This window comes from Tachyglossus aculeatus, chromosome 17 (assembly GCF_015852505.1).
Source record: "Tachyglossus aculeatus isolate mTacAcu1 chromosome 17, mTacAcu1.pri, whole genome shotgun sequence".
NCBI classification, from domain to species: Eukaryota; Metazoa; Chordata; class Mammalia; order Monotremata; family Tachyglossidae; genus Tachyglossus; species Tachyglossus aculeatus.
This window is the reverse complement of record NC_052082.1, coordinates 10,514,213-10,528,947: the sequence shown is the minus strand read 5'-3', so window position 1 is coordinate 10,528,947 and position 14,735 is coordinate 10,514,213. Positions and strand designations below refer to the sequence as shown.

At 48.5% G+C, this 14,735-nt stretch overlaps 1 protein-coding gene across 1 annotated transcript in view; it reads left to right on the top strand.

Annotated features, from left to right (window-relative positions):
* PPEF2 (protein phosphatase with EF-hand domain 2) overlaps positions 1 to 12,222 on the top strand; it is a 48,370-nt gene extending 36,148 nt beyond the window's left edge. The window contains exons 14-16 of the mRNA XM_038759368.1: positions 1,549 to 1,712; positions 6,892 to 6,979; positions 11,595 to 12,222. Of these exons, the coding sequence (XP_038615296.1) occupies positions 1,549 to 1,712; positions 6,892 to 6,979; positions 11,595 to 11,824 (482 nt within the window). The 3' untranslated portion in view covers positions 11,825 to 12,222. The remainder of the gene's footprint in view (positions 1 to 1,548; positions 1,713 to 6,891; positions 6,980 to 11,594) is intronic.
* The last annotated feature ends 2,513 nt before the right edge of the window (positions 12,223 to 14,735 follow it).

The following is a 14,735-nucleotide window of genomic DNA, read 5'->3' as shown; positions in this document are numbered from 1 at the left end:
GGCCCTGGGAGGGGCGAGGGTGGGGTCTGCAAGGAACAGTGCTTTGCACATAGTAAGCGCTTAACAAATACCATTATTATTATTATTATTATTATGAGGGAGGGAGGGCCCTGGGAGGGGCGAGGGTGGGGTCTGCAGGGAACAGTGCTTTGCACATAGTAAGCATTTAACAAATACCATTATTATTATTATTATCATTATGAGGGAGGGAAGGCCCTGGGAGGGGCGAGGGTGGGGTCTGCAAGGAACAGTGCTTTGCACATAGTAAGCATTTAACAAATACCATTATTATTATTATTATTATTATTATTATTATTATTATTATTATTATGAGGGAGGGAGGGCCCTGGGAGGGGTGAGGGTGGGGTCTGCAAGGAACAGTGCTTTGCACATAGTAAGTGCTTAACAAATACCATTATTATTATTATTATTATGAGGGAGGGAGGGCCCTGGGAGGGGTGAGGGTGGGGTCTGCAAGGAACAGTGCTTTGCACATAATAAGCACTTAAACACCATTATTATTATTATTATTATTATTATTATTATTGTTATGAGGGAGGGCCCTGGGAGGGGTGAGGGTGGGGTCTGCAGGAACAGTGCTTTGCACATAGTAAGCGTTTAACAAATACCATTATTATTATTATTATTATTATTATTATTATTATGAGGGAGGGCCCTGGGAGGGGTGAGGGTGGGGTTGCTTTGCACAAAGTAAGAGCTTAACAAATACCATTAGTATTATTATTATTATGAGGAAGGGAGGGCCCTGGGAGGGGCGAGGGTGGGGTCTGCAGGGAACAGTGCTTTGCACATAGTAAGCATTTAACAAATACCATTATTATTATTATTATTACCAGGGAGGGAGGGCCCTGGGAGGGGTGAGGGTGGGGTCTGCAGGGAACAGTGCTTTGCACATAGTAAGCGCTTAACAAATACCATTATTATTATTATTATGAGGGAGGGAGGGCCCTGGGATGGGTGAGGGTGGGGTCTGCAGGGAACAGTGCTTTGCACATAGTAAGAGTTTAGCAAATACCATTATTATTATTATTATTATTATGAGGGAGGGAGGGCCCTGGGAGGAGCGAGGGTGGGGTCTGCAGGGAACAGTGCTTTGCACATAGTAAGTGCTTAAATACCATTATTATTATTATTATTATGAGGGAGGGAGGGCCCTGGGAGGGGCGAGGGTGGGGTCTGCAGGGATGAGGGAGGAAGGGCCCTGGGGAGAGAGGGTGGGCTGGGGTCTGTAGGGATGAAGGAGGGAGGGAGGGAGGGAGGGAGGGCCCTGGGGGGTGAAGGTGGGGCCTGCCTGGTACCTCCACATGGCGAGGCCAAGCTGGGGTGATGCTCCTCAGTGGAGGCGGGCGAGGGGCAGATCTGCAGAGATCCGTAGACTGGCGTCAGGCCCAAGCTGGGGTGATGCTCCTCAGCGGAGGCGGGCGAGGGCCAGATCTGTAGAGATGCGTAGACTGGCGTCAGGCCCAGCCACCGACAGGATGCTGGTGGGGCGGGGGCCCGGGTGGCGGGGGGTGGGTCTCCTCCCAGGTTTCATCAGTATCCAGGACTGGGCGGCCGCCGTGGAGATGGTGCTGCATTTGGGGTTACCCTGGCGCCTGCTCAGGGACCGCCTGCTGCCCGCGCCCGTGGGGAACCACCTGGAATACAGGCCCTGGCTGGACACGTTGGTCAAGGAGCAGCCCCGACACGAGGTAACGCTAACCGCCGTGGACCAAGTCACAAACGGCGGGGCTCAGTGGAAACAGCCCGGGCTTGGGAGTCAGGGGTCGTGGGTTCGAATCCCGGCTCCGCCACAAGTCCGCTGGGTGACCTTAGGCAAGTCACTTCACTTCTCTGGGCCTCAGGTCCCTCATCTGTCAAATGGGGGTGAAGACTGGGAGCCCCACGTGGGACAACTTGATCACCTTGTATCCCCCCCGGCGCTTAGAACAGTGCTCTGCACATAGTAAGCGCTTAACAAATGCCATTATTATTATTATTATTATTAAACCTACTTTGACAGACATATCTGTTTCAGAGGACGCCTCCCACTAGGGTCAGATCTAGGGGCTGCCGGTTTCCGGCAAGGGCCAGTAGCCCGTTGTCGGGTAGGGACCGTCTCTATCTGTTGCCAACTTGTACTTCCCAAGCGCTTAGTACAGTGCTCTGCACACAGTGAGCGCTCAATACGACAATGAATGAATGAACCATCATAATAATGATGGTCTTTGTTAAGCACTTACTACGTGCCAAGCACTGTTCTAAGCGCTGGGGGAGATACAAGGTGATCAGGTTGTCCCACGAGGGGCTCACAGTCTTCAACCCCATTTTACAGATGAGGTCACTGAGGCCCAGAGAAGTGAAGTAGGGACCGTCTCTATATGTTGCCAACTTGTACTTCCCAAGCGCTTAGTACAGTGCTCTGCACACAGTAAGCACTCAATAAATATGATTGAGTGAATGAATGAATGAGCAAATGAATGAAGTGACTCACCCAAAGTCACCCAGAGAAGTGAAGTAGGGACCGTCTCTATATGTTGCCAACTTGTACTTCCCAAGCGCTTAGTACAGTGCTCTGCACACAGTAAGCACTCAATAAATACGATTGAATGAATGAACGAACGAATGAAGTGACTCACCCAAAGTCACCCAGCTGACAAGTGGCGGAGCCAGGATTAGAACCCACAACCTCTGACTCCCAAGCCTGGGCTCTTTCCACTGAGCCACGCTGCTTCTCTAATGACGATGGTCTTTGTTAAGCACTTACTAGGTGCCAAGCTCTGTTCTGAGCGCTGGGGGAGATACAAGGTGATCAGGTTGTCCCACGGGGGGCTCACAGTCTTCTTCCTCATTTTCGTTCATTCATTCATTCATTCAATCGTATTTATTGAGCGCTTACTGTGTGCAGAGCACTGCACTAAGCGCTTAGGAAGTACAAGTCAGCAACATATAGAGACGGTCCCTACCCAACAGTGGGCTCACAGTCTAGAAGGGGGAGACAGGCAACAAAACAAAACATAGAGAAGCAGCATGGCTCAGTGGAAAGAGCCCGGGCTTTGGAGTCAGACAGAGGTCATGGGTTCAAATCCCGGCTCCGCCACTTGTCAGCTGTGTGACTTTGGGCAAGTCACTTGACTTCTATGGGCCTCAGTTACCTCATCTGTAAAATGGGGATGAAGACTGTGAGCCCCATGTGGGACAACCTGATCACCTTGTATCCCCCCCAGCGCTTAGAACAGTGCTTTGCACATAGTAAGCGCTTAATAAATGCCATTATTATTATTATTATTATTATTATCATCTGGACAGGTGTCAAGTCGTCAGAACAAATAGAATTAAAGCTAGATGCACATCCTTAACAGAATAGTAAATAGGGACAAGTAAAATAAATAGAGTAATAAATCTGTACAATGACCACCACCCCCTCCAAGCTGGTTTCTGCCCCCTTCACTCAATGGAAAACTTGCCCTAAGGTCAGCGTGGCTCAGTGGAAAGAGCCCGGGATTTGGAGTCAGAGGTCATGGGTTCAAATCCCGGCTCCGCCACTTGTCAGCTGTGTGACTTTGGGCAAGTCACTTCACTTCTCTGGGCCTCAGTGACTTCATCTGTAAAATGGGGATTAAGACTGTGGGCCCCCCGTGGGACAACCTCATCACCTTGTAACCTCCCCAGCGCTTAGAACAGTGCTTTGCACATAGTAAGCGCTTAATAAATGCCATCATTATTATTATTATGAGGTCACTGAGGCCCAGAGAAGTGAAGTGACTCACCCAAAGTCACCCAGCTGACAAGTGGTGGTGCTGGGATTAGAACCCACGACCTCCGACTCCCAAGCCTGGGCTCTTTCCACTGAGCCACGCTGCTTCTCTAATGACGATGGTCTTTGTTAAGCGCTTACTATGTGCCAAGCACTGTTGTGAGCACTGGGGTAGATACAGGGTCATCAGGGTACCCCTCGTCTTCATCCCCATTTTACAGATGAGGGAACTGAGGCCCAGAGAAGTGAAGTGACTTGCCCAAAGTCACCCAGCAGCAAGTGGCGGAAGCGGAATCAGAACCCACGTCCTCTGATTCCCAAGCCTGGGCTCTTGGGTAGGGACCGTCTCTAAATGTTGCCAACTTGTACTTCCCAAGCGCTTAGTACAGTGCTCGGCACACAGTAAGCGCTCAATAAATACGATTGATTGATTAACACTAAGCCATCAAGTTGGACACAGTCCCTATCCCACATGAGGCTCGTAATCCAAGTAGGAGGGAGAATGGGTATTTAATCCCCCACTTTGCAGTTGAGGAAACTGAGGCACAGAGACACTGAGAGTCTCGCCCAAGGTCACAACAGTAAGCAATTGGCAGAGCCGGGATTTAGAACCAGGATATAATCAGATATTGGACACAAGCCCTGTCCCTTCGGGTATTTAATCCCTCCCGGGCTTTGGAGTCAGAGGTCATGGGTTCAAATCCCGGCTCCTCCAACTGTCAGCTGGGTGACTTTGGGCAAGTCACTAAACTTCTCTGGGCCTCAGTTCCCTCATCTGGAAAATGGGGATTAAAACTGAGCCCCCACCATGGGACAACCTGATCACCTTGTATCCTCCCAGTGCTTAGAACAGTGCTTTGCACATAGTAAGCGCTTAATAAATACCATCATTATTATCAAAACAAGTAAACAGGCATCAATCATTCATTCATTCATTCAATCGTATTTATTCATTCATTCATTCAATTGTATTTATTGAGCGCTTACTGTGTGCAGAGCACTGGACTAAGCGCTTGGGAAGTACAAGTTGGCAACATACAGAGACGGTCCCTACCTGACAGCAGACTCACAGTCTAGAAGAGGGAGACAGAGAACAAAACAAAACATATTAACAAAATAAAATAAATAGAATAAATATGTACAAGTAAAATAGAGTAATAAATATGTACAGACATATATACATATATAATGTATATATATATATATTCATTCATTCATTCAATCGTATTTATTGAGCGCTTACTGTGTGCAGAGCACTGGACTAAGCGCTTGGGAAGTCCAAGTTGTCAACATATAGAGACGGTCCCGACCCAACAGCGGGCTCACAGTCTAGAAGGGGGAGATAGACAACAAAACAAAATATATTAACAAAATAAAATAAATAGAATAAATATGTACAAGCATATATACATATATAATGCATATATATAGTGTGTGTATATATATATATACATATATATATATATTCATTCATTCAGTCGTATTTATTGAGCACTTACTGTGTGCAGAGCACTGTACGAAGCACTTGGGAAGTACAAGTTGGCAACATATAGAGACGGTCCCTACCCAACAGTGGGCTCACAGTCTAGAAGGGGGAGACGGACAACAAAACCAAACATATTAACAAAATAAAATAAATAGAATAAATATGCACAAGTAAAATAGAGTAAATATGTACAAACGTATATATATATATATATATATATATATAATGTATATACATAATGTGTGTGTGTGTATATATATATATATTCATTCATTCAATCAATCGTATTTATTGAGAACTTACTGTGTACAGAGCACTGGACGAAGCACTTGGGAAGTCCAAGTTGGCAACATCTAGAGACTGTCCCTACCCAACAGCGGGCTCACAGTCTAGAAGGGGGAGATGGACAAAACAAAATATATTAACAAAATAAAATAAATATAATAAATATGTACAAGTAAAATAGAGTAATAAATATGTACAAACATTCATTCATTCAATCATATTTATTGAGCGCTTACTGTGTGCAGAGCACTGGACTAAGCACTTGGGAATTACAAGTTGGCAACATATAGAGATGGTCCCTACTCATTCATTCATTCAATCAATCATATTTACTGAGCGCTTACTGTGTGCAGAGCACTGGACTAAGCGCTTGGGAATTACAAGTTGGCAACATCTAGAGACGGTCCCTACCCAACAGTGGGCTCACAGTCTAGAAGGGGGAGACAGACAAAACAAAATATATTAATAAAATAGAATAAATATGTACAAACATATATAATGTATACATATAATGTGTGAATATTATATATATATTCATTCATTCATTCAATCGTATTTATTGAGTGCTTACTGTGTGCAGAGCACTGTACGAAGCGCTTGGGAAGTCCAAGTCGGCAACATCTAGAGACGGTCCCTACCTAACAACGGGCTCACAGTCTAGAAGGGGGAGACAGATGACAAAACATATTAACAAAATAAAATAAATAGAATAAATATGTACAAGTAAAAGAGTAATAAATATGTACAAACATATATACATATATAATGTATATATATAATGTGTGTACATATAATGCATACATATATAATGTATACATATATAATGCATACATATATAATGCATATATAAGGTATACATAATGTATATATGTGGGTATATATACATGCATATATATTGCATAATATATATATAACATGTGTATATATAATGCATACATATAATGTATATAATACATATATAATGGATAGATAGATAGATAGATAGATAGATAGGATAGATAGATAGAGATATACATAATACATATATGCAGCATGGCTCAGTGGAAAGAGCACAGGCTTTGGAGTCAGAGGTTATGGGTTCAAATCCCAACTCTGCCAATTGGGCAAGTCACTTCTCTGTGCCTCAGTTCCCTCATCTGTAAAACGGGGCTGAAGACTGTGAGCCCCCCGTGGGCCAGCTCGATCACCTTGTAACCTCCCCAGCACACAGTAAGCGCTTAATAAATGCCATCATCCTCCTCCTCACGTATACATAGACAATCGCCCAGCAGGCAGGTGAGGGAGGCAGGACTAGAACCCAGGTCCCCTGCCCGCCGGCCCCGACCACGCCGACCGTGGGCTAAACGAATCTTCGGTTTTGCAGAACGTCCAGCCCAGCCTCTTGGAGATGCTGTACAGGAACCGGTCGAATCTGGAGACCATATTCAGGATCATAGACAAGGACCGTTCAGGTGAACACACATCACGGCTCCATCGGCCTCCGGCTTGCCAAGGGCCGCGCGGCCTCCTCACTTCTTGTCTTCGGGGGATTTGGGAATAATAATAATAATAATTGGCATTTGTTAAGCACTTACTATGTGCAAAGCACTGTTCTAAGCGCTGGGGAGGATACAGGGTGATCAGGTTGTCCCACGTGGGGCACACGGCCTTAATCCCCATTTTACAGATGAGGTCACTGAGGCCCAGAGAAGTTAAGTGACTTGTCCAAGATCATCATCAATCAATCGTATTTATTGAGCGCTTACTATGTGCAAAGCACTGTCCTAAGCGCTTGGGAAGTACAAATTGGCAACATATAGAGACAGTCCCTACCCAACAGTGGGCTCACAGTCTAAAAGATAATAATGATGATATTTATTAAGCGCTTACTATGTGCAAAGCACTGTTCTAAGCGCTGGGGGGATACAAGGTGATCAGGTTGTCCTGCGTGGGGCTCACAGTCATCATCCCCCTTTTACAGATGAGGGAACTGAGGCTCCGAGAAGTGAAGTGACTTGTCCAAGATCACACAGCAGACATGGTGGAGTTGGGATTCGAACCCACGACCTCTGACTCCAAAGCCCGGGCTCTTTCCCACTGAGCCACGCTGCTTCTCAAAACACTGTTCTAAGCGCTGGGGAGGTTACAGGGTGATCAGGTTGTCCCACGGGGGGCTCCCAGTCTTCATCCCCATTTTCCAGATGAGGGAACTGAGACCCAGAGAAGTGAAGTGACTTGCCCAAAGTCACCCAGCTGACAATTGGCGGAGCGGGGATTTGAACCCACGACCTCTGACTCCAAATCCTGTGCTCTTTCCATTGAGCCACGCTGCTTCAAAGCACTGTTCTAAGCGCTGGGGAGGTTACAAGGTGATCAGGTTGTCCCACGGGGGGCTCACAGTCTTCATCCCCATTTTCCAGATGAGGGAACTGAGACCCAGAGAAGTGAAGTGACTTGCCCAAAGCCACCCAGCTGACAATTGGCGGAGCGGGGATTTGAACCCACGACCTCTGACTCCAAATCCTGTGCTCTTTCCATTGAGCCACGCTGCTTCAAAGCACTGTTCTAAGCTCCGGGGAGGTTACAAGGTGATCAGGTGGTTCCACGGGGGGCTCCCGGTCTTCATCCCCATTTTCCAGATGAGGGAACTGAGGCCCAGAGAGGGAACTGAGAAGCGCTTCCTAAGTGGCAGGGGGACCGGGCCAAGCGCTGGGAGGGATTCGAGCTGATCCAGCGCGGACCCCGTCCGTGTCCCACTTGGGGCGCGCAGTTTCCATCCCCGTTTTACAGAGGAGATAACGGAAACCACGGAGAAGGGAAGTGACTTGGCCAAGGTCACGCAGCAGACAGTTAGCAGGGTCACCAGGTCCTACTGACTCCCAAGCCTGTGCTCTACCCATTATTATTATTATTATTATTATTATTATTATTATTATTATTATCATCATCATATTATAATATTTTATATTATATTATAAATATTATAATATATTATAATATTATAAATACAATAATATAATATATTATATTATAATAATTATATAATAATAATAATAATAATAATAATAATAATAATAATGATGCCACGAAAATTGAGTAAAGGCAGCCCCTCAAGGCCGCTGCTCTCAACTCCACACTCACACCCTCTTTCGACTTCTGCCTAGAGGGCCGCCGAGCAAACCAATCAATCAGTGGTAGTAGAGAAGTGGCAATCAATCAATCAATCGTATTTATTGAGCGCTTACTGTGTGCAGAGCACTGGACTAAGCGCTTGGGAAGTCCAAGGTGGCAACATCTAGAGACGGTCCCTACCCAACAGTGGGCTCACGGTCTAAAAGGCAGCAGAGAAGCAGCGTGGCTCAGTGGAAAGAGCCCGGGCTTGGGAGTCAGAGGTCGTGGGTTCAAATCTCGGCTCCGCCAACTGTCAGCTGGGTGACTTCGGGCGAGTCACTTCACTTCTCTGGGCCTCAGTTCCCTCATCTGTGAAATGGGGATTGAAACTGTGAGCCCCACGTGGGACAACCTGATTATCCTGTATCTCCCCCAGCGCTTAGAACAGTGCTTTGCACATAGTAAGCGCTTAACAAATACCATCATCATCATCATCATCAGAGAAGCAGTGTGGCTCAGTGGAAAGAGCCCGGGCTTTGGAGTCAGAGGTCGTGGGTTCAAATCCCAGCTCCGCCAACTGTCAGCTGGGTGACTTCGGGCAAGTCCCTTCACTTCTCTGGGCCTCAGTTCCCTCATCTGTGAAATGGGGATTGAAACTGTGAGCCCCACGTGGGACAACCTGATTATCCTGTATCTCCCCCAGCGCTTAGGACAGTGCTTTGCACATAGTAAGTGCTTAACAAATACCATCATCATCAGAGAAGCAGCATGGCTCAGTGGAAAGAGCCCGGGCTTTGGAGTCAGAAGTCGTGGGTTCAAATTCCGGCTCCATCACTAGTCAGCTGTGTGATTTTGGGCAAGTCACTTCGCTTCTCTGGGCCTCAGTTCCCTCATCTGGAAAATGGGGATCATCATCATCAATCGTATTCATTGAGCGCTTACTGTGTGCAGAGCACTGGACTAAGCGCTTGGGAAGGACAAGTTGGCAACACATAGAGACGGTCCCTACCCAACAGTGGGCTCACAGTCTAAAAGGGGGAGACAGAGAACAAAACCAAACATACTAACAAAATAAAATAGAATAGATATGTACAAGTAAAATAAATAGAGTAACAAATCTGTACAAACATATATCCATATATACAGGTGCTGTGGGGAAGGGAAGGAGGTAAGATGGGGGGGATGGAGAGGGGGACGAGGGGGAGAGGAAGGAAGGGGCTGAGTGTGGGAAGGCCTCCTGGAGGAGGTGAGCTCTCAGTAGGGCCTTGAAGGGAGGAAGAGAGCGAGCTTGGAGGATGGGCATTAAGACTGTGAGCCCCCCGTGGGACAACCTGATCACCTTGTAGCCTCCCCAGCGCTTAGACCAGTGCTTTGCACATAGTAGGCGCTTAATAAATGCCATTATTATTATTATTGTAACCTCCCCAGTGCTTAGAACAGCGCTTTGCACATAGTAGGCGCTTAATAAATGCCATTATTATTATTATTGTAACCTCCCCAGTGCTTAGAACAGCGCTTTGCACATAGTAGGCGCTTAATAAATGCCATCACTATTATTATAGTGGTAGCCAATTCGAGGACTGGCTTTGTAGCAAAAAGCGAACTATCTGCCCCAGCCCCAGCCCCCGATTCCTTTGACCTGTCCGTCACCGCCGCGTCCATCTGCCCCCCACTAGACTAAACTCCTACAGGGCAGAGAGCACGGCCGTTTATTGTTGTTGTAGCGTCCTCTCCCAAGCGCGTAGTAAATAATAAATAAATACGTAATAATAATAGCATTTGTTAAGCACTTACTATGTGCAAAGCACTGTTCTAAGCGCTGGGGAGGATACAAGGTGATCGGGTTGTCCCACGGTGGGGCTCACGGTCTTAATCCCCATTTTCCGGATGAGGTCACTGAGGCCCAGAGAAGTGAAGTGACTTGCCCAAAGTCACACAGCTGACAACTTGTACTTCCCAAGCGCTTAGTCCAGCGCTCCGCACACAGTAAGCGCTCAATAAATACGATTGAATGAATGAATGAATGAATTGTTGGGTGGGGACCGTCTCTATTTGTTGCCAACTTGGACGTCCCAAGCGCTTAGTCCAGTGCTCTGCACACAGTAAGCGCTCAATAAATACGGTTGAATGAATGAATGAATTGTCGGGCAGGGGCCGTCTCTGTTGCCAACTTGTGCTTCCCAAGTGCTTAGTCCAGTGCTCTGCACACAGTAGGCGCTCAATAAATACGATTGAATGAATGAATGAATTGTCAGGTGGGGACCGTCTCTGTTGCCAACTTGGACGTCCCGAGCGCTTAGTCCAGTGCTCTGCACACAGTAGGCGCTCAATAAATATGATTGAATGAATGAATGAATTGTTGGGTAGGGGCTGTCTCTATTTGTTGCCAACTTGTGCTTCCCAAGCGCTTAGTCCAGTGCTCCGCACACAGTAGGCGCTCAATAAATGCGATTGAATGAATGAATGAATTGTTGGGTGGGGACCGTCTCTATTTGTTGCCAACTTGGACATCCCAAGCGCTTAGTCCAGTGCTCCGCACACAGTAAGCGCTCAATAAATATGAATGAATGAATGAATTGTTGGGTAGGGGCTGTCTCTATTTGTTGCCAACTTGTGCTTCCCAAGCGCTTAGTCCAGTGCTCTGCACACAGTAGGCGCTCAATAAATAACTGAATGAATGAATGAGTGAACGATTTGAACCCGTGACCTGACTCCCAAGCCACGCTGTAGCACAGTGCTCTCTGCACATAGCAAGCGTGCAATAAATAGGACCGAACGAGTGAATGTCGACCGACCCCACGGCGGCCTTTCGGTAAACACTCGCAACGTGTGAGCCCGCTGTCGGGTGGGGACCGTCTCTAGATGTTGCCAACTTGGACTTCCCAAGCGCTTAGCACAGTGCTCTGCACACAGGAAGCGCTCAATACGGTCGAATGAATGATGAACGAGGCGGGCCCCCCCGTTTTTCCACGGCAGGGGTCATCTCGTTCGATGAATTCAAGCACACCTGGAAGCTGTTCGCCTCGCACATGAACGTGGAGATCACGGACGAAACCATCTCCTCCCTCGCCCGGAGCATCGACTCCAACCGGGACGGGAACATCAACATCGATGAGTTCCTGGAGGCCTTCCGCCTGGTGGAACAGTCTTTCCCGAGGGATAAATCCCACAGGACCCAGCAGCCGGAACAGCAGCGGCGGCAGTGACCGCAAGAAGGGATCCGGCCCCCCGGCCACGGCGTCCCGGGAGAGAGCCGTCCCTTCCCGGCCGCTCCGTACTGCCGGCCCCGCGTCGCCCGAAAGTCCGGATTCGGAGACAACGGGATGCCGGGGAGCCCGGCGGATCCCGATTTTTCCCCCCGGTCCGTCCCGAGGGGGAAGGCCCCGGGCGGCCGGCCGGCCGGACGCTCGAGTCAAAGCCTGGAGCGGAAAACCGGGAAAGAGCCACCTTCTTCCCTCACGGTTTTCCATGGGGGGAGGAGGCGGCCCGCTACCTAGGCAGACGGAGGAGGGGAAAACTCCAACCGTGGCTTTTAAGAGAGGAACAATAAAACCCATTCGTGGAAACTCCTTAGTCCCGGTGGTCATTCCCGGCCCACCAAGGCAACGCCACCCTCGCTCCCGGCTTCGGGATCCGAAGGACTTGCTCCTAATCAGACCTCACTTTAGACGCCGGGGAAGCAGCGGGGCTCGGTGGAAAGAGCGCGGGCTTGGAGTTATTTGGTCACGGGTTCGAATCCCATGACCAGTCAGGCCTAGTCTGCTTGGAGTTATTTGGTCAGGGGTTCGAATCCCATGACCAATCAGTCCTAGTCTGTGAGTCGGAAGGTCGGGGTTTCTAATCCTGGCTCTGCCATTTGCCTGCTGGGTGGCCTCGGGCAAGTCGCTTCACCTCTCTGGGCCTCAGTTCCCTCATCCGGAAAATGGGGATGAAGACTGTGAGCCCCACGTGGGACAACCTCATCACCCTGTATCCCCCCCGGCACTTAGAACAGGGCTTGGCACATAGTAAGCGCTTAAGAAATGCCATTAAAAAAAAAACACCCTCATCTGGAAAATGGGGATGAAGACACTGAGGCCCATGGGGGTCAGCGTGGCTCAGTGGCAAGAACACAGGGTTTGGAGTCAAAGGTCATGGGTTCGAATCCCAGCTCCGCCACGTCGTTCATTCAATCGTATTTACTGAGCGCTTACTGTGTGCAGAGCACTGCAACATATAAGTTGGCAACATAAAGAGACGGTCCCTACCCAACAGTGGGCTCACAGTCAGCTGTGTGACTCTGGGCAAGTCACTTCACTTCTCTGGGCCTCAGTTCCCTCATCTGTAAAATGGGGATGAAGACTGTGAGCCCCCCGTGGGACAACCTCGTCACCTTGTATCCCCCCCGCACTTAGTGCTTTGCACATAGTAAGCGCTTAAGAAATGCCATTAAAAAAAAAACACCCTCATCTGGAAAATGGGGATAAAGACTGTGAGGCCCATGGGGGTCAGCGTGGCTCAGTGGCAAGAACACAGGGTTTGGAGTCAAAGGTCATGGGTTCGAATCCCAGCTCCGCCACGTCGTTCATTCAATCGTATTTACTGAGCGCTTACTGTGTGCAGAGCACTGCAACATATAAGTTGGCAACATAAAGAGACGGTCCCTACCCAACAGTGGGCTCACAGTCAGCTGTGTGACTCTGGGCAAGTCACTTCACTTCTCTGGGCCTCAGTTCCCTCATCTGGAAAATGGGGATGAAGACTGTGAGCCCCCCGTGGGACAACCTCGTCACCTTGTATCCCCCCCGCACTTAGTGCTTTGCACATAGTAAGCGCTTAAGAAATGCCATTAAAAAAAAAACACCCTCATCTGGAAAATGGGGATAAAGACTGTGAGGCCCATGGGGGTCAGCGTGGCTCAGTGGAAAGAACACAGGGTTTGGAGTCAGAGGTCATGGGTTCGAATCCCAGCTCCGCCACGTCGTTCATTCAATCGTATTTATTGAGCGCTTACTGTGTGCAGAGCACTGCAACATATAAGTTGGCAACATAAAGAGACGGTCCCTACCCAACAGTGGGCTCACAGTCAGCTGTGTGACTTTGGGCAAGTCACTTCACTTCTCTGGGCCTCAGTTCCCTCATCTGGAAAATGGGGATGAAGACTGTGAGCCCCACATGGGACAACCTCATCACCTTGTATCCCCCCCACAGCACTTAGAACAGTGCTTTGCAACTAGTAAGCGCTTAATAAATGCCATTAAAAAAAAACAAACCTGATCACCTTATAACCTCCCTGGTGCTTAGAACAGTGCTTTGCACGTAGTAAGCGCTTAATAAATGCCATCATTATCATCTCTAACCTAATACGTCCAAAGCAGAACTCCTCACCTTCCCACCCAAACCCTGCTCTCCCCGACTTTCCCATCATCACTGTAGACGGCACCATCCTTCCCGTCCCCTCAGCTTCACCCGAGGTCACCCGTCTCACTCTAGAGAAGCAGCGTGGCTCAGTGGAAAGAGCCCGGGCTTTGGAGTCGGAGGTCGTGGGTTCGAATCCCGCCTCCACCACACGCCTGCCGTGTGACCTTGGGCAAGTCACTTCTCAGAGCCTCAGTTCCCTCATCTGTAAAATGGGGATGATGACTGTGAGCCCCGCGTGGGACAACCGGATCACCCTGTACTCCTCCCAGCGCTTAGAACAGTGCTTTGCACATAGTAAGCGCTTAACAAATGCCATTATTATTATTATTATTATTCTTCGACCCGCATATTGGACATCACCAAATCCCGTCGGGTTCAGCCTCCACGACGACGCTAAAATCCGCCCTTTCCTTCCCATTCCAACTGCTACCACGTTAATCAATCGTATTTATTGAGCGCTTACGGTGTGCAGAGCACTGTACTAAGCGCTTGGGAAGTACAAGTTGGCAACATATAGAGACGGTCCCTACCCAACAGTGGGTTAATCCGAGCGCTTATCCCACCCCACTTTGACGACTGCCTCGGCCTCCAGGCCGGCCTCCCGTCTTTCCCCGTTCCAATCCACACTTCCCATCCGCTGCCCCGATCATTTTCCTATAAAACCGTTCAGTCCACGCTTCCCCACTCCTCAAGAACCTCTTCTGCATCCAACAGGGC